Below are 21,001 nucleotides of genomic sequence, written 5' to 3'. Positions count from 1 at the left end.
CCCCTGAATTGGTAATTTTGAGGAAATTTTGCTGTTTTTGGTTATTATCTTGAATATTATTATAGATAGAGATAAACTGTAAACAGCAATAATGTTCATCAAAGTAAGATCTACAAATAAGTCAACATGACCAAAATGGTCAGTTGACCCGTTTAGGAGTTATTGCCCTTTATAGTCAATTTTTAACCATTTTTCGTTAATTAAAGTATCTTTTACAAAAATCTTCTCCTCTGAAACTACTGGGCCAAATTAATCCAAACTTGGCCACAATCATCTTTGGGGTATCTAGTTTAAAAAATGTGTGGTGTGACCTGGTCAACCAACCAAGATGGCCGCCACGGCTAAAAATAGAACAAAGGGGTAAAATGCAGTTTTTGGCTTATAACTCAAAAACCAAAGCATTTTGATGAAATCTGACGGGATAAAAATGTTTATCAGGTCAAGATCTATCTGCCCTGAAATTTTCAGATGAATCAGTCAATCGGTTGTTGGGTTGCTGCCCCTGAATTGGTAATTTTGAGGAAATTTTGCTGTTTTTGGTTATTATCTTGAATATTATTATAGATAGAGATAAACTGTAAACAGCAATAATGTTCATCAAAGTAAGATCTACAAATAAGTCACATGACCAAAATGGTCAGTTGACCCGTTTAGGAGTTATTGCCCTTTATAGTCAATTTTAACCATTTTTCATAAATTAAATTAATCTTTTACAAAAATCTTCTCCTCTGAAACTACTGGGCCAAATTAATCCAAACTTGGCCACAATCATCTTTGGGGTATCTAGTTTAAAAAATGTGTGGCGTGACCTGGTCAACCAACCAAGATGGCCGCCACCGCTAAAAATAGAACATAGGGGTAAAATGCAGTTTTTGGCTTATAACTCAAAAACCAAAGCATTTTGAGGAAATCTGACACGGGATAAAAATGTTTATCAGGTCAAGATCTATCTGCCCTGAAATTTTCAGATGAATCGGTCAATCGGTTGTTGGGTTGCTGCCCCTGAATTGGTAATTTTGAGGAAATTTTGCTGTTTTTGGTTATTATCTTGAATATTATTATAGATAGAGATAAATTGTAAACAGCAATAATGTTCAGCAAAGTAAGATCTACAAATAAGTCAACATGACCAAAATGGTCAGTTGACCCCTTTAGGAGTTATTGCCCTTTATAGTCAATCTTTAACCATTTTTCATAAATCTAAGTAATCTTTTACAAAATCTCCACTGAAACTACTAGGCCACAATCATCTTTGGGGTATCTAGTTTGAAAAATGTGTCCGATGACCTGGCCATTCAATCAAGATGGCCGCCACGGCTAAAAATAGAACATAGGGGTAAAATGCAGTTTTTGGCTTATAACTATGAATTCAAAGCATCTAGAGCAAATCTGACAAGAAGTTAAATTGTTAATCAAGTCAATACCTATCTGCCCTGAATTTTTCAGATGAATTGGACAACTGGTTGTTGGGTTGCTGCCCTCCAATTGGTAATTTTTAAAGAAATTTTGCCGTTTTTGGTTATCTTGAATACTATTATAGATAGCGATAAACTGTAAACAGCAATAATGTTCAGCAAAGTAAGATCTACAAATAAGTCAACATGACCTAAATGGTCAATTGACCCCTTAAGGAGTTATTGCCCTTTATAGTCAATTTTTAACAATTTTCATTAATTTGGTAAATATATGTAAATTTTTACCAAATATAGTTCTCTGTTACTAATGGGCAAAGTTCATTATAGATATAATTGTAAGAAGCAAAATCGTTCAGTAAAGTAAGAACTTCAAACACATCACCATCACCAAAATACAATTTTGTCATGAAACCATTTGTGTCCTTTGTTTAATTTGCACATAGACCAAGGTGAGCGACACAGGCTCTTTAGAGCCTCTAGTTTTAGGTATTTTGTTCTGTTTGCCTACAAGTTTATTCTATAACATGAATGTAATGCATGCTGCTGGTTGCATGGACACATATTTTCACACTGTTGTGAACTTGTAGATAAACTCATCGTATATACCAGGACTAAATTTAGTATATACGCCAGACGAACGTTTCGTCTACAAAAGACTCATCAGTGACACTCGAATCCCAAAAAGTTAAAAATGCCAAATAAAGTACAAAGTTGAAGAGCATTGCGGACCAAAATTCCTAAAAGTTTTGCCAAATACAGCTAAGGTAAACTATGCCATGAGGTAGAAAAGCCTTAGTATTTCAAAAAATTCAAAAATTTGTAGACAGTAAATTTATAAATATAACCATATGATATCAATGACAATTCATGTCAGCACAAAAAGTGCTGACTACTGTAGATGTCTTATATTTATACAGTTTATATCATCAAATCTTGAAAGCAAGTGTAAATCAGAGCAACATTGTCAAATCGTGTTACCATGGTTACATACATAAATGTACAGAATCAGAAGTGTTTTAATCCACTCTTTTTGACAATTACGTGCCGATTCATTATTTATATTTGTTAGATTCTAATTTTCATGGATTTTGTCAATGGAACCACAAATTTTAATGTTGACGACATACAAATTTTCTTTTAGAATGTATGTTCAGTATACATGGTAGATCACATTTATGAACTTCAATCAATGAATTTATTAATAGCATATTTATTAACACAATTATGTGTGTTAATATTTTTATTTGCACCAGGAATGTATTTGTACTGTTGTTTTTTCAGTTAACAATATACATGTTGTTATTTATCGAAGGCACCATGCAGCTTCTGTTGTCAGTTTGTGAATGAATTTTACTTATATTAGCTAGTCTATAGCAGGTGAAACTGAAATGAATTTTCAAGTGCTCACCTACTTATTATGAAAAGATTCGGTAATTACAGTGTTTCAATGATTAGTATAGAAGGCGAGACATTTCAGTGTGTGCACTCTTGTTACCCTTCTAAAGTTATGTCCCTTTATGACTTTATATGATATGCAAGCATCATTAAGTCATGCTAAATTACTGAAATTTTCACAATTTTAGGCTTGTAGTTATATTTTAGACGGTTTCCGTCTTAAATGTAAGTGGCCGCATTCGTGTTCATTCTAAATATTGAAATGTAAGTTGTATTTGATGATAATACATAACATATATAAAGGTTGAGGATGAACACGGATGCGACCACTTTCATTTTTGACAAAGACCATCTGAAAAGTGACAATTTTTGGCATATTTTATAGATTTTTCATATTTAAGCTAGAATCGGGGCATTTTTAATGAGTAAATCAGTGAAAATCGTTTACATATACTTATTGAATCAGCTAAAATAGACACTTAAGTGTTTAAAAAGTGTCTAAAATCTTTCGTCAGATGAACTTGAAATTTGAGGCCAAAATCGGCCCTTACTGGACCTAGTCCTTTGAATTGAGATCATTTTTGGAATAAGGGAAAGGGGGAGATGAAAAACCAGGGGGAAGGGGGGGGTGGGGTTCAATTTTTCATATTTCTGAAATAAATGGAAATTTCTTCAAGCTTTTTTTTGAGAGGATAATTAGTCAACAGCAAAGTGAATTGCTCAAAAGCAAAAAAAAATTTAAGTTCATTAAACCACATTCATTCTATGTCAGAAACCTATGAAACCTATGCTGTGTCAACTATTTAATCACAATCCAAATTCAGAGCAGAATCCAGCTTGAATGTTGTGTTTATACTTGCCCCAAGTGTTCAGGGTTCGACCTCTGCGGTCGTATAAAGCTGCACCCTGCGGAGCATCTGGTTGGAAGTTGAATTCCAATCAATTTGAAACTAATAGTACACATGTTCTACCGTATGATCTTTCTACTTTTAATGCCAAATTAAAGTTTTGACCCTAATGCCACGGTCCACTGCACATAGAAAATGATTGTGGGCATGAGGAATCCTTGAACAATGGACACATTCTGTTTTTTCTAATTTTGAGTATTTTAGACTGTCAAACAAGTGAGAGGCTAACTATACAACCAGTGTTAATCCACCATTCTGTTTATAAGGAAATGCCTGTAAGTGCACCCTGTTAGGAATATGATAGATATTTTCCATTTGTTTGATACCTGTTATTTTACCAATTAAGAAGGGACTTCCCTTGTCGTTCATTATTTTTGTTAATTTACTTTTTTGCTGATAGATAGACTTAGGTTTTTTACAGAGAGCCTTGGATTTAATTTTTTGAGATGATAAATTTGTGAATATTATGGACTGTTTTATGAAACTTGGACAAAAAATCTTCAAGATCAAGAAGGAGCATCTACAGATTATTTTTATACGCCCGTCAAAATTTTGACGGGACGTATTATGGTATACAAATGTCCGGTGTCCGTCCGTCCGTCTGTCCGGCGTAAACATGTCGCACCATAACTTTAGAACGACTTATCCAAATTTCATGAAACTTAATATATAATTGTTTCTTATGATGGTCAAATGATCTGTATACTTTTTGGTGAAAATAAGATTTTAACTTTTTGAGTTACGGCACTTTGTTACTAAAACAGGGGTGTGTTTTTTTTCACATGTCGCACCGTATCTCAAAAACGTTTCTTGATTATTGCTTAAAACTTTACACACTTTTTATTTATATTAATCTTAATATCTGTATACTTTTTGGTGATGATTCAAAATTTCATTTTTGAGTTTTTGAGTATTTTGTTAAAAAGGGGAGGGTTTTTTACATGTCGCGTCGTATCTCAAAAACAATTTATGATTATTGCTTAAAACTTTACACACTTTTTTGTTATATTAATCTAAAGATCTGTATACTTTTTGGTGATGATTCAAAATTTCATTTTTGAGTTATTGAGTATTTTGTAAAAAAGGGGGAGGTTTTTTTTACATGTCGTGCCGTATCTCAAAAACGATTTATGATTATTGCTTAAAACTTTACACACTTCTTTGTTATATTAATCTAAAGATCTGTATACTTTTTGGTGATGACTCAAAATTTTATTTTTGAGTTATTGAGTATTTTGTAAAAAAAGGGGAGGGTTTTTTTTACATGTCGCGCCGTATCTCAAAAACAATTTATGATTATTGCTTGAAACTGTACACACTTCTTTGTTATACTAATTTAAAGATCTGTATACTTTTTGGTTTGATTCAAAATTTTATTTTAGTGATATTTGTAAAAAAAAAAAACAGGGTGGGGGGGGGGGGGGGGGGGGGCTGGGGGTTTCACATGTCCTGCCGTGTCTCAAAAACAATAAATGGTTATTGCTTAAAACTTCCTCAGAAACTATTTATGATTATTGCATAAAACTTCCACACAAAACGTCGGGCGTATCATGCGCTCATGGCGCAGCTGTTTATATAGTTTGCTACCGTAAAGAAATTATATATAAAACCAACTGAAATGTAAAATCAACAATTTCTTGTTAGGTCTGGCAATAGATTTTGGAAATGTAATATACAAATCCTAATATAAGGTCACCTAAGAACAATATGTAAAACACAAAAGTAGTCCGGCAGTAGGAGGAGCCTAAAGAGATAAACATATAGGATTCAATTACAGCAAAGCGATAATCTGCTTTGTTGTTAATTTACGTAAATGCTAGAACACGGAATTGCAGGATAAAAACATTTAAAGGTTACTTCAAGTATAAACTGACAAAATAGCAGTTTCAGTGTGATTAAATATTTAGTAAATAACAACAAGTACATTCAAACTGATAAAAGAAAAATCTAACAGTTTTTATACCTCCTCTGTGCAAACAAAAGCATTAATTGTAATTTTTACACTGAAATTCCACATCAAGTTGAAGATAAGGTTACCGGTATAAAATCTATGAAATATTGATGCATTAACATGGAAGTTACGTTCACACTTTGGTAGGTCCTTTGCTCACCATTTGAAACAATTAATGCAGGGTCACATTAACATGCTGCTGATGAAGTCAGGTGATTTAGAAAGTGTCTTACTTACGTCAAATGTTTAAAATTTGACAGTTTTTTTACCTACTCTGTTCAAAGAAAAGTATTATGGTATTTCAAACACGGAAACTATGCATCAAAAGAATTTCTGAAGAAATTTAGGTTATACAAATCTTTGATATATTGATGCATTAAAATAGAAGTTATACACACTTTAAGGTTGGTCATTTGCTCGCCATTTAAAACAGTGCAGCAGCTTCCTGCAAATTTTAATAATGCTCTGCTTATGTAAGTTCACAGCATTATGTTTTGCAGTCTAGGAGTCCCTTTTTCAATCTTTCCAATATCAGGTTATAGTTTAGGTTGACAGTAGTTTGGGGTCCCAATTGATGGATGATGGCGGTGCTTTACATCCAGTAGCAAATAGACGTATTTACACTTGTATGCAAATTTGTCCTCCATTACGCAAAATCACACAGGTTCCCGTAAACTTTAACATCATAATTCAAAACATTTGGCGTCACAAATAAAAAGTAATTGTTGCTTGACGTCAAAGGTGATTCGGAGTAGATCTAAGGTCATTCAGAGGCAAAATACAGCTAAATACCAAAAGTGTAAATACATTTATTAACATGCACATATAGAACCAGAAAATTAATATGATACTAATATAAAACTAGGAATTATCTGGTGCCAATGCATGAGACAACTCTCCATCCAAGTAACAATTTGTAAACAGTATACCATTAAAGGTCACAGTATGGCCTTAAAACATGGAGCCTTGGCTCACACCAAAAACAGCAAGCTATAAAATGACTAGCATAAAAGTAACCATTCAAATAGGAAAACCAACAGTCTAATCTGTGAGAAATGAGAAACACTTATGAACCACATCAACAAACGACAACCACTGATCAACAGGTTCAATTAAATGCATAACGTTATTCAGAACAAGAAAAAATTAATAATATATTAAATATAAAATCTGCTTTGTATTTGACTGGCACCCTTATGTGGATTTGTTAGTTCCTAAGGTACCATAGACTGGTCCGCAAATAGTAAAAAAATATTTTAGGCCCTAAGAGCTATGGTTCCGCAGCCATATCTGCAGGTGTTTAATACATTGTTTAATTGATTTAACAGGATATGTTTTTTTGTATTTTCAGGTGATTCGGATAAGAAAGAATTGTGTAAGGTGACATTTACAGAACAAGATTTACAATTATTACGGGATGCTATTGAGGATCTCTATTACTTTGAATTTGTTATAGGTACACTAGATTAGTTTCTATTTCTAAAAACGAAGGCCCCTTATGGGGGTGTCAAAGTAATAACATAATCATTAATTTTCAAAAGATGATCAAAATACAGTCTTAGGCTATCAAATTAATTAAATAATCAGTGGCGGATCCAGAACTTTTCCTAAGGGGGGGGGGGGGGGCTGCTGACTGACCTAAGGTAGGCCCCGCTCCAGTCATGCTTCAATGATTCCCTATATAATCAACCAAATCTTTCCCACAAAAGGGCCCCCCATCCCTGGATCCGCCTATGATATTCATGAAATATTTTGTCAACTTTTGACCGTGTGTATCATAACAACAAAACCTAAGTATCTCTAAAAGACCAGACAGTAGACAGAGTCTTGTCATATACCTCAGACAGCAAATGGTCAGAAAGAAAAGGATCTGGATTTTGATCAGATTTTAAATATTTTGGAATCCAATTCTGTATGTGTATTAATACTTCCTCATCTATTCAACAATTATATTAAAAAAAACTTTGATTTCCAAAATATCGGACATTGGGGGCCGGTTTGATTTGACCTTCTGCAACATGATGGAAGCTATAAAAGGACATGATAAATTTAGAGCAATAAGGATGAGAAAAAGACATTCACTGATTAATAGACGTATTTACACTTGTATGCAAATTTGTCCGCCATTACGTAAAATCACACAGGTTCCCGTAAACTTTGACATCATAATTTAAATTATTTGACGTCACAATTTAAAAGTGATTGTTGCTTGACGTCAAAAGGTGATTTGGAGTAGATTTAAGGTCATTCGGTGGCTAGGTTCAGCTAAATACCAAAAATGTAAATACGTTTATAGACTCCTGACTTTGGAAAGGTACATACATAATTTGGCAGTTTTATAAATGTTTGTAAGAGCTCAACCATCCCCTTGCCCCTGAAGGCACAACATAAGACCAATACTATAAGGATCAGTTGAAAAAGCTCAAATATTAAATCAGATCAAAACAATACATACAAACAACATCTAAAGAAAGGATTTAAGACACAAAGTACCAATGTTAGAATTCTGTTTTACAATAAACTACATTTATGTTTAAAAATCACAATTAGTGATTAAATTTATTTGATTTAGGGCTGAAATTTGAGGGTTTTTTATTTCTTTTTAGATGAGATACCAGTTAGAGGTTTTATTGGACATTTAGAGGAAGGAGGTTTTCTGCCTCATAACCATAAAGTCTTTCTGTGGGCACATCTCAACTTCAACATAGAATACAATGGAAATCAGGTTTGTGTTCATATAAATATAGTTCTTAAATGGTCGCATAATTAGGAATAATCATTGGTTACAAGCACTTCAAGTGGTGATTTTTGCTGTTATATTTTGATGGACAATGTTTATTTGACCACTTCAAGTGGTGATTTTTGCTGTTATATTTTGATGGACAATGTTTATTTGACCACTTCAAGTGGTGATTTTTGCTGTTATATTTTGATTGACAATGTTTATTTGACCACTTCATAACCAATACATGCAAGTTAAAGTTGAAACCAGGAGTAATTTTTCATATGGTTATATTTTGTTAGAGCATGCTCATTAGACATCTTTCATAACTACTGTGGATCTATTTACTGTCTCGCCTTGTCAGAGTCAAAAAGTGAGACAAAGGTATGCTGTTTTTTGATAAACCATAAAATTGAGAATGGAAAATGGAAATGGGGAATTTTTTTGATAAACCATAAAATTGAGAATGGAAAATGGAAATGGGGAATTTTTTTGATAAACCATAAAATTGAGAATGGAAAATGGAAATGGGGAATGTGTCAAAGAGACAACAACATGATCAAAGAGCAGAAAACAGCTAAAAGCCACCAATGGATTTTTAACACAGGAAGAAAATCCTGTACCAAGAGGGGCCCCTAGCGGACCCCCCAAACATAAATGTCAATTTAACCACTTTCACAACCAATATAAGCAACATCTTGGCTTGGAACCATATTATTGGAATTTGATCATTGATTTGAGAATCTTCTTTTGTGATTCATTTTGCACATATTGTCACATCAAATGTAAAGAAATCACACCTGCAGGCTGCATAACTTTTTATGCCCCTGCTGTAGCAGAGGGGACATTAACTAAGGTGTATCCTTGTCCATCTGAACGTACGTCAGGCCATCTGTACATGCGAAAGATGGTTCTTTAACTTAAGTTTGCCTCAACCAAATAATATGACACTTATATACAATGCTTATTACCACAAAACACAAATCAAGTTTGAATTTTGGTGGTTTCACTACAATCGTTCTAGAGTAAATATGCCCTTCACATTTGGAAAAATTGCTGAATTTTTTCGTTTCGTTCTCTTACTTTAGTTTGCCTCAAATAAATGTTATGAAACTTCAACTCAATGCTTGTTATCCCATATTACAGATCTAGTTTGAAATTGGGTGATGTATAAAATTAGCCTCAACCAAATGTTATGAGACTTGTACACAATACTTATTACCACAAAACTCAGATCAAGTACAAATTTGAGTAGTGTCAATTTTACCGTTCTTCAGTTATGTGCCTTTATAACTTGCATTCCTCCATGACATGAATTAAAAACTTCAAAAAAAGTATTTAAAGAGTTAAAATGTTATATAAGCACACACATCTACTCAATCAAATCCATACAAAATTGGCTGAAGGACTCCTGCGGGTGCGGGAGTTTCAAGATGAATTGAAGACCCATTGGTGGCCTTCTGCTGTTGTCTGCTGTATGGTCGGGTTGTTGTCTCTTTGACATATTCTCCGATTCCCGTTCTCAATTTTAAAATTAGATTCAAACTTTTACATCCTCTTGATATAAAAGATACATTAGGTCCTTTTGTACTTTCCATAGAGTTTTTCTGAAGTTTTCTTTTTCTTTTTATATTGTTAACTGTATTAATCTAGAAAATTTGCAGGCAATTTATGGACCCATCAAAACAAATGATGGCAGGGTTTTCAAACATATCCAAACCGTTACCTATGCCTACACAAGGCATCAGATCGTTTAATGATTTACACATAAGTAATAAGAATTACGTTATAAGTTGCTTTGAAAGAAAATTTATGTTTTTCAGTCTGTGCATTCGTTCATACCTCCTTCTGTCTATCTTGCTTCAGGTTTAAGTTTTTGGTCAAGGTACTAGTAGTTTTTTTATGAAGTTGATGTCCAATCAACTTGAAACGTGGTACATATGTTCCCTATGACATGTTATTTCTAATTTAAATGCTTTATTAGAATTTTGACCCCAATTTCACTTTCCACTGAACATAAAAATGATAGTGGGAGTTAGATGTCCATGTATTATAAACACATTCTTGTTAAATTTTGCTTTAAAAGTTTTGTTGTTTATTTCCTTAGGTTATATATGCCAACGTCACAACCAAAGAACAAGCACCTGTTAGTCTGGATGGAGTTACTGCCCCTTATGAAGTCGTCTTCACCTACAGTGTAAAATGGATGAAAACAAAGTAAATACTTGTTTAACATGCGTATTCTACAACAAACAAAACAGAATTAATTTGTTATTTCAACAACAAAAAAATCACATGACAAAATATATTTGTATGCCCCACTGCTACAGGGATCAATAAGTGTTACCCATGTCTGTCTGTGAGTATGTTCCTATATCCCAAATTAGTTTCCAATCTCCAACTTTAGTCTGCCTCAACCAAATGTTATGAAACTTATTCACAATGCTTATTACCTCAAAACTATGATCAAGTTCGATTTGGGTGTGCCACTTTTACTGTTCATAAGTTAAGCCCCTTTATAAACATAAAAATTTCTCAGATTTTTATGTCCATTCTTTAACTTTAGTTTTGTCTAACACAGGTCAATTATTTAATTTGTAGTTGGGTGGCATCACTTTCACTCATAGACACATTCTCCATTTTTTTTCTTCAGAAAAGTAACCTATTTTGATATCACTGATTTCTTTTGTTTTCCAAAACTTTTCACACAATTCAAACTTTCGTTTGGATGATACACTCTTTTCCACACCATCGTCCTCGTCCGAAGACACATTGGTTTTCGCACTATAACTTTAGTTTAAGTAAATAGAAATCTATGAAATTTAAACACAAGGTTTATGACCACAAAAGAAAGGTTGGGAGTTTTGGTCCCAGCAGTTTACAATACAATACAATACAATACAATATTTTTATTTTTTAAAATTAAAGGGCCCATTAAGAGCATAACAGTAGATACAACATGACATAAACATTACAGAGTGATTTAAGAAACATAAAAGTTTAGGAATTAGGGGCTAAAAAAGGGCCCAAATGAGCGTTTTTCTTGGTTTTTCGCACCATAACTTTAGTATAGGTAAATAGAAATCTATGAAATTTAAACACAAGGTTTATGAACACAAAAGGAAGCTTGGGATTGATTTTGGGAGTTTTGGTCCAAAAAGTTAAGGAATTAAAGGCCAAAAAGGGACCCAAATAAGCATTGTTCTTGGTTTACGCACCATAACTTTAGTATAAGTAAATAGAAATATATGAAATTTAAAAACAAGGTTTATGACAACAAAAGGAAGGTTGGAATTGATTTTGGGAGTTTTGGTCCCAATAGTGTAGGAATTAGGGGCCAAAAAAGGGCAAAAATAAGCATTTTTTTTCTTGGTTTCGCACCATAACTTTAGTATAAGTAAAAAATCTATGAAATTAAAAACAAGGTTTATGTCCATAAAAGGAAGGTTGGGATTGATTTTGGAAGTTTTGTTCCCAACAGTTTAGGATTAAGGGGGCCCAAAGTTAAACTTTGTTTGATTTCATCAAAACTTGAATAATTGGGGTTCTTTGATATGCCTAATCTAACTGTGTATGTAGATTCTTATTTTTTGGTCCTGTTTTCAAATTGGTCTACATTAAGGTTCAAAGGGTCCAAAATTAAACTTAGTTTAATTTTTATCAAAAATTGAATTCTTTGGGTTTTTTGATATGCTGAATCTAAACATGTATTTAGATTTTGGATATTGGACCATAATAGGTAAATGTCCAATTTAAAATTTTTAAGTTTTTAAGTTTTAGTTGTTAGACCACATTAATTCTGTGTCAGAAACCTATGTTGTGTCAACTATTTAATCACAATCCAAATTCAGAGCTGTTTCAAGCTTGAATGTTGTGTCCACACTTGCCCCAACTGTTCAGGGTTTCGAACTCTGCAGTCGTATAAAGCTGCGCCCTGTGGAGCATCTGGTTTTATGTTAATAGATTGTTAAATTATTTTATACTTGTTTTGAACTTGCTTCTGAAAATTCATTTTTTTTTACCTAGCCTGCAGAAGGCAAGGTAAGGTATTGTTGTTATTGTTTCTAATTTGAAGTTTTCTTCTAAGGTCCATTAAAAAAATTGTGAAAGATCATGAAAGTTTTGTATATCATGAATATTGTGGATTCAGTTATTTTCATGGGTATGAATTGTCATGGATTAAAGAAAACTTACATGTTCATGGATATCTTATTTCATTAAGTTTGAGTTTGTCTGCATACAAGCCTATAAAAGATGTGTTATTTGTTAGAACATTTAATTTGATGATTCACCTGCACCCACAAAATCCACGGAAATTGATATCCAATGAATATGATGAACCCACAATATTTGTTTTAGCTTCTTTGAATTTCAGTTATGTTTATTTATATATAATAGGCTGTTTGTTGTATGTGCATTTCAGTTTCAGGCTGATTGGAGGCTTTGTATTGACTTAAATTATTATTTTGAGGAATTTCTATTACAAAAGTGTGTACTTTATATAAACAAAAACGTTTTGTTTGATAATTATTTTTTCCTTTATAAATTTCTCTTAATTAACTCTTGAAAACGTGGGTAGGAAAATATAATTTGTTTTATATGTTTTCAGCATGGCTTATGATGATAGAGCTAAGAGAGTAAGAGATAACAGCTTCTTCCCAAAAACATTAGAGGTATAGTACTGTACATATATACACAAAAAGATGTTTATTTTTTATTTTTAACGCTACCATGTTGGCTATATCTCTTGCACCTAAAAGACACAAAAATCAAAATCAATACGGGAATGGAATGCCTTACCACTTTCCACTATCACCGCCCCGAGTCTTGAATGTTTCAAGGCTCGGCTAACAAAATAGACATAAACACTTGTTTTTAATGAGCACCTGTATATAGGATTTTAACTTTCACAAAATGTAAATATAACTAAATTTTCTTTGGACTCTCATGCGCAACACACAGTGGCAGAATAATCAGACAGTTGATTGCGACCGCTTAACTGGAAGAAGAAGAAGACACCCTTGTAGATTATGAAAAAGAGCATGCTAATGCTACAAGGCAGCACCTGCATCCCCAAAGTGGAAAGGGATTAATATAAGTTGTAATAACTTATTTCCAAATCCACTATAAATAAATATGTTTTAACAAATGAACCTTAAATTTTGTGACTTTTACCATCAAATTAAGGAACATGGGTATGCTTACATGACAAAAAGTGTGTATTTTAGTAAGAACTAATTATTATATCCCGCTTTAAAAAAGTTGTTACTGTTTTACCTCTGTCTGTCTGTCAGTCCTTCAGTCTGTCCGTCGCATGAATATTTTTCCTTGCATCTTTACGGAATACTTGTATCATTTTCTCAAGATAGCCAAGTTGAAAATTTACGTCTCATTTTTCTCAGGAATTATAATACAAGGATTTCTGAAATTTGGTTTCAGGGTTTATTTAAGTCAGCTATACCGTGTGATACATTTTCAGATTCATCACTCATTAAATGCCTGTTAACTGAAATATTTGGGCGGGTTTTATTTATAGAAAACTTTAAAAGTTGTTGATTTGCAATGATAAGTCTATCACCCTAACAATCTTAAAATAGGTTTGAATGGAATATGTAGTAATCATGTTGTTTGGCACGTGTTGTATTCTACAGTTATAGTTGTTGAAGACAATTATCACTATATGTTTGGACTTATTAAAGAAATTATCGCAATATTTATGGACTTGTTAACACATGAAAGGAATAGACTTTTTGGGCAAATTTGATCTACATTAGGTGTCTTTTGTGTCTCAATATTTCAAGTTACAAAACAGAATTTATAAAACATATAGAATACAAATTAGACAGATGTATTTTTTTTAACTTTCTAATATGGGGTTAGGTCAACATTTTGCAGACAGATGTATATTTCTGATTTACCCAAAAGAGATTTGTAGTTAACTGGATCGAAATACTGTGGATTCATTATTATTCGTTGGATACCAATTTTCGTGGATTTCATGGGTACGGGAGAACCACGAATTTAAATGTTCAACGAATACCACATTATGTATAGGCTTGTATACAGACTTCGGCAAGACCATGAAATTAAAAATCCACGAACATGCAAGTTTTCCTTAATCCTCGAAAATTGGTACCCACGAAAATAAACGAATCCACAGTACCAAAGCTTGTTAAAGAGTTCCTAATGCCAAACCCTAATCTATATTATCAATACACCACTGCTCAGCAGGGTGTCCCTATTACAATACATTATATAGAATACAAATAAGACAGATGTATATTTTAACTTGCTAATAAGGGGGCAGGTCAAATTTTCTTGACTGATATATTTCTGATTTTGATGAAGAGGTGTGGGTGATTTAAGTGATTGACTTACATGAGCATGTTTAAGAGTTCGTAACACCAAGACCTAGCCTATATATATTTACAGCTCAATGTGGGTGATTTACGGGTAATTGATTGACCAACATAACCATGTTTAAGAGTTCCTAACACCAAGACCTAGCCTATATATTTACAGCTCAATGTGGGTGATTTACGGGTAATTGATTGATTTAAATAACCATGTTTAAGAGTCCCTAAAGACAATCCCTAGCCTTTATATTATAAACACTTTACAGCATAGCAGGGTGTTGTGATTTTCATCTGCTAAATTTGGCCAACCCTTTCCTGCCCCCTCAAATTTATTTATATGATTGAAATGATTTGCCAAAGTCTGTAAACAAACAATCCAAGAGAATTGGTATCCACAAATAACTGAATCAGCAGTATATTCCTTGTTTTGTAATTGATGCAATATATTTCAGATTCACTGGTTATCCATTATTAATTCCATGGTGCTAGTCTTCCTCCTCATTGGTTTTGTTGTCATTATACTGGTAAGTGTAATTAAGGTGGTACCCAACACTTTCACTAAAATTAATTTGGCTCGTTTAATTTTCATAAAATTTTTACAAAGTATTTACTTTGACCCTTAAACAAAAATATAAAAAATTCAAAAAATTTGAACCAAGCGTTTTATCAGAAAAATTACACTGGTTATATAGCAGTTTGACAAACACTAATTTTGATCATTGAGAAGTTTTATATTGCCTTCACAACGTAATTAAAACGTTTAGCTGATATTACAGAGTTATCTCTGCGTAGTGTTAGGTACCACCTTAAACTCATCATAGATACCAGGATTGAAAATGTTGTGTGCCAGATGTGCGTTTCGTTTACCAAAGTCTCCTCAGTGATGATTGAATCTAAAGTTCAAAAGAACAAATAAAGTACAAAGTTGAAGGACTTGAAGACCCAGAATTCTGAAAGGTTTTGCCAAATACAGCCAAAGTAATCACTTCTTAAAGGGATCTCAACCCTCCCCTAATCTGGTTACAGTGGTGTTACAGTACAATATAAGAACGAACGATAAAAATCAGTTGAAAAAGGCTTAACTCATCAAATGGATAAAAATACAAATACTACAAATGCAAGTGGACTTGGCGGGAAATGTACATCACAACGACAAAAAGACACTTAATACGGATCCGAAAGTACTCGCCGTTACTGACAGCTAGTTGGAAAGCACTAACAACTAATAAAAAAAATCATGCATCTAAAACTAAATTATCAATCAGTACACAAGAGAAGTCTTTTTTTTCTTTAAATTTCAGACACGAGTATTAAAAAGTGATTTTGCCAGATACAATGTGGATGAAGAAGAGAGTGATGATATTGATCAAGAAGATAATGGCTGGAAAATTATACACAGCGACGTCTTCAGATTCCCTTCTTTTAAAAGTCTTTTTACAGCTATACTTGGTAAGAGAAAGTCCTGTGTATAGCTATCATTTGGGTCAAGAATAGAATGGCAGGAAATTATCTGCAGTGAAATCTGATTCTTTTATACAAAAGTCTTTTAACTTACAAAAGGCTGTTTCTTGGTAGTTTGAAATTTTAGAGTTTAAAAAAAATTATAAATTTTGCTGTGCATCCACTTCCTTTTTGACAATAGTTTGAAATTTTATTTGCTATATAAGGAAATCGGTTGGTAGCCATATTCAAGTATAACTACAGTTATGTGCTAAATAGATATAAGAAGTTATGGTATGAGTGCCAACTCTCCATCCAAGTCAAAATTTGTAAAAGTAAACCATTATAGGTAAAAAATCTTCAATTCAGAACATTGGCTCACACGGACCAGCAAGCTATTAAGGCTCTATAAATCACTAGTGTAAAACCATTCAAACAGGAAAACCAATGGTCTAATGTATATAAAAAATGAGAAACACTTATGAACCACATCAACAAACAACAACCACTGAGCATCAGGTTCCTGACTTAAGACCGGTGCAAACAAATGCAGCAGGTTTAAACGTTTTAATAGGTACCAACCTTCAGCCTTACCTGAAACAATAGTATAACATCACAATATAGATAGACAAACTATAAAATATCAATTGAAATGGCTTAACTCAATCAAAAATATTAACACAGAACAATTAGATTTAAAGACTATATCAAGAAATAGTCTTTATAATGATGTTATATTTTTTACAGGGGTTGGTAGCCAGTTTTTAGCACTAGCCACTGGTATCATGGTAATGGCTGTATTAGGAATGTTTAATGTGCACCATCATGGATCTATCAACTCAGCAGGAGTTATATTGTATGCTTTTACATCAGGTAGGTCTTAGATTTTGTTTGAAGAAGGGTAACTGTCAATGAAATTTAACAGGTGGAATGTTTTTCTTTCTGCTTAAAACAGGTTAAAGTTTTAAACTTTAAAATTCTTCCTTAATCACTTACACCAATGACATTCTACTTATGGAGCATATTTGCATTGATAAAACATATTCTGTTTGTATGGTTTTCTATTACAAATCATGGACTTCCATGCCCCCTAAATTGTTAAAACTTTTTGTGTTTGCAATAACTTCTATCTGTCTTCTGAATTTCAATTTTTCACAAAATCTCAGTTACAATATGCCAAAGTGCATTTTTTTTATCAGAATGGTTTGTGGGGTTTATAATAGATATGATTCATACACTGCACCTCAAGGTGAAAATATTTACCTTATTTCAAAAATACTAAAATACAATAGACATTCTGGACGAAACAAAAAACTTTTTCATAATGTACTTTAGGGCTATTCCATTAAACTATGTGAAAGCTAAGGTAGAAAGGGAAGTTTAATTATTGAATATGGTCCTTTTTTCAGTGTGTGTCTCTTACCATTATGCAAAATTTTCTTAACAATAATTTTTGGTTGTAAATATAAAAAAGAAGATGTGGTATGGTTGCCAATGAGACAACTCTCCACAAAAGATCAAATGACACAGAAATTAACAGCTATAGATCACCATACAGCCGTTAACAATAAGCATATTTTGAAAGTCCCTTTCTACCCTCCCACATACATTTTAATGGAATAGCCCTTATGGTGTTCCAATAACATAGAATTTTATACCCCAAATTGAAAACAATTGCTTTTTAAAACACAAAATTACTAGTTATTCTGAGAGAAAAATTGTTTTATATCATACTCAGTAAATAACTTGAGATTTTTTTTGTAGGCATTGCAGGTTATGTTGCAGCAAACATGTACAAAGTTTTAGGGGGAGACAACTGGGTATGGAATCTCAATCTCACTTCCTGTTTATTTGCTGGTGAGTAACCATGGCAGTCTGCAGTTACATGACTATACAAACCAAGAGGTTGATGCAATCACGATTAAAGAGGGAATGCCTAGAAATTTTACAAAAAAGAGGAAATCATGAAAATATTCACTGAGATGAATTTTAAGTTTTTAATTCTTTAAAATAAATTAAGTTCAAAACAGACCTACGATTGTGCAATTCTCTTTTTATTTAAAATAGTTTTCTCTTTGATTAACCATCATATAAGATAGTTAAAAGAAAAAAAAGAGGGAAAAAATATCAAAGGATGTTTGACTAAGGCCAAATAAAAATATATGTGTGGTTCCAGTAACCCGACTGACCCTAGAACTTTTTTTTGCATTTCGGAAAAATAAATTTGTAAACAATCAAATTTTGAAGATTGTGATTTTAAAATAATAAAATTTGTAGATTTCTGTCATCTAAATTTCCATCAGAAGTATCAGTTATTGATAAAATGCAAGAATTCATAACAATTTGTTGTCAAAATGCAACAAAATTAACTAAAAAGGTAAATGACTGTCTTTATTTTGCAACCAAACACTTTTAAAATGGCTGACTTCAGGTATTGACATGTATAATACTGGAAACAATATCGGTAAACACAATTTTTTTCCGGATTTTGACAATCCAAAATAAAATTTAGAAAAAAAATAAATAAAAAGACCTACCGACCCTATTTTTCAAAAGTATGTAACTGGAACCACACATATATTTTTATTTGGCCTAATAAGCAAAAGTCAATAAAAAAAATAACAATACACAAAAAACAACATAGAAAACTAAAGACTGAGCAACATTCACAACTAAAATAACATAGAAAGAACTGATATGTAAGTTTAAATAAATTTGGTTTGACCTTGTACTGTTATTTTTCTACAAGGAATAATTAAAAAGCACAATGTAATCATTCTGGAAATAAAAAAAATTACTTATACTTTGAAAATTTGCAACCAGGAAGTGAATTAAGAGAAAGCAATTAAATCTTATTGTTATTATTATTTCAGCGCCATTTTTCATGGTATGGGCATTTGTAAATTCTGTTGCCTGGGGTTATGGTACAACGCAAGCTTTACCTTGGCAGACAGTTGTATTATTAATGTGCCTCTGGGTATTTGGTAAGTGTCAATTTTCAACGGTATTTCTTCGAAACTTCTCTATAAAAAACAAATGAATACTGTATATATTAAAAAGAATTTAAAAAGGGACTTTGGTAGCCAAGAGGTCTAAGTAGGTCATCTAATGTGATCAGTAGATTGACAACACTGAGGTCATTTATGAGTTTGAATTGAACCCTGCTGGTGGCAAGGTGCGTTTGATTCAAATCTTAATTGACAAGGAATGCCAGTTTTCCTATGAAGATCTTGAGTTCTCTCCAGGTAATCTGGTTTCCTTCATCAAAACAAATCAGGGGCGGATCCAGACATTTAATAAAAAGGGGGGTCCCAACCCAGAACAAAGGTGGGGTTCCAACTATATGTCCCCATTCAAATGCATTGATCGTCCAAAAAAAAGGGGGTTCCAACTCTGGAACCTTCCCACTGGGTAGGCCATTGCAAACTGGTTGCCATGATATAGCCAAGGATTCTAAAGGTGGTGTTAAACACAATCAATCAATTTAAAAATAAGTTGCGTGCAAAACTATTAAGTTAATATTTTATTTTACAAAAACTTTGGATTGTTATAAAAAATGTACATTTTTGATAGGATATTTTTGTTTATAAGGTTATAAAACACCCAAGTTTATTGAAAATGTTATTCCATAAAAACTTATTAACATACATTCTCAATGGGAGAAGAGATGTGTTATTTATTGTATCTCAATGAAACTAATACTCTTAAAAATTTACGTCCTCAATGAGTATAGAAGAAGTGGTTTTTATGCCCCACCTACGATAGTAGAGGGGCATTATGTTTTCTGGTCTGTGCGTCCGTCCGTTCGTTTGTCCGTCCGTCTGTCCATTCGTCCGTCCGTCCGTCTGTCCCGCTTCAGGTTAAAGTTTTTGGTCGAGGTAGTTTTTGATGAAGTTGAAGTCCAATCGACTTCAAACTTGGTACACATGTTCCCTATGATATGATCTTTCTAATTTTAATGCCAAATTAAAGATTTTACCCCAATTTCACGGTCCACTGAACATAGAAAATGATACTGCGAGTGGGGCATTCGTGTACTGAGGACACATTCTTGTTTTTATTTTGTTTACAAGATTATCAATGAAAATTTATTTACCAAACAAATATTAGTAAATAGAAGTTCTCAATTCTTGGAAAAGAGGTGTCAATTATTGAAATTTTGTTTTTTCAATGAAAATTTGTTTTTGTAAACAAACTTGTAAATATATGTTCTCAATGGGTAGAAAATAAGTGTTATATTTTGAAATTTTGTTTTCCAGTTTTTGAATGAAAATTTGTTTTTGTAAACAAATGCTCGTTAATATATGTTCTCAATGGGTACAAAAGAAGTGTTATATTATTTAATATTGTTTATAAATTTTTCAATGAAAATTTGTTTACGAAACAAATACTCGTAAATAAAGATTCTCAATGTGTAGAAAAGAAGTGCTATATTTTGAAATTTTGTTTTTAAGTTTTTCAATGAAAATTTGTTTACTAAACAAATACTTGTAAATAAGATTTCTCAATGTGTAGTAAAGGAGTGTTATCTTTTGAAACTTGTTTTCAAGGTTTTGAATGAATAATTGTTTACAATACAAATACTCGTAAATATGCATTCACAATAGGATGAAATGAAGTTACATTTTTTGGAAATTTTGTTATTGAGCTTTTCAATTAAAAGTTGTTTTTGTAAACAAATACTCGTAAATAAGCGTTCTCAATTGTTATAAAAGATATGTCAATTGTTGAAATTTTTTTCATATCTTTTTTTTCAATAAAAAATTATTTATTTCTCAGTGAATCTAAAATATAAGATCTGGATCAATTTGTAG

The 21,001-nt window shown here is 32.4% G+C and overlaps 1 protein-coding gene across 1 annotated transcript in view; it reads left to right on the top strand.

The window, feature by feature from the left end:
• The window catches only part of LOC139498390 (transmembrane 9 superfamily member 1-like), a 59,563-nt gene that overhangs the window by 20,247 nt on the left and 18,315 nt on the right, over positions 1-21,001 (top strand). The window contains exons 4-12 of the mRNA XM_071286777.1: positions 7,021-7,125; positions 8,276-8,394; positions 10,499-10,608; positions 13,001-13,064; positions 15,200-15,271; positions 16,049-16,196; positions 16,935-17,060; positions 17,952-18,044; positions 19,061-19,171. Coding sequence (XP_071142878.1) covers positions 7,021-7,125; positions 8,276-8,394; positions 10,499-10,608; positions 13,001-13,064; positions 15,200-15,271; positions 16,049-16,196; positions 16,935-17,060; positions 17,952-18,044; positions 19,061-19,171 — 948 coding nt within the window. The remainder of the gene's footprint in view (positions 1-7,020; positions 7,126-8,275; positions 8,395-10,498; positions 10,609-13,000; positions 13,065-15,199; positions 15,272-16,048; positions 16,197-16,934; positions 17,061-17,951; positions 18,045-19,060; positions 19,172-21,001) is intronic.

The sequence above is a fragment of the Mytilus edulis genome, chromosome 12 (genome assembly GCF_963676685.1).
Source record: "Mytilus edulis chromosome 12, xbMytEdul2.2, whole genome shotgun sequence".
Classification (NCBI taxonomy): Eukaryota; Metazoa; Mollusca; class Bivalvia; order Mytilida; family Mytilidae; genus Mytilus; species Mytilus edulis.
Note: the sequence above shows the minus strand (reverse complement) of the source record. Positions and strands in the feature narration are given on the sequence as shown.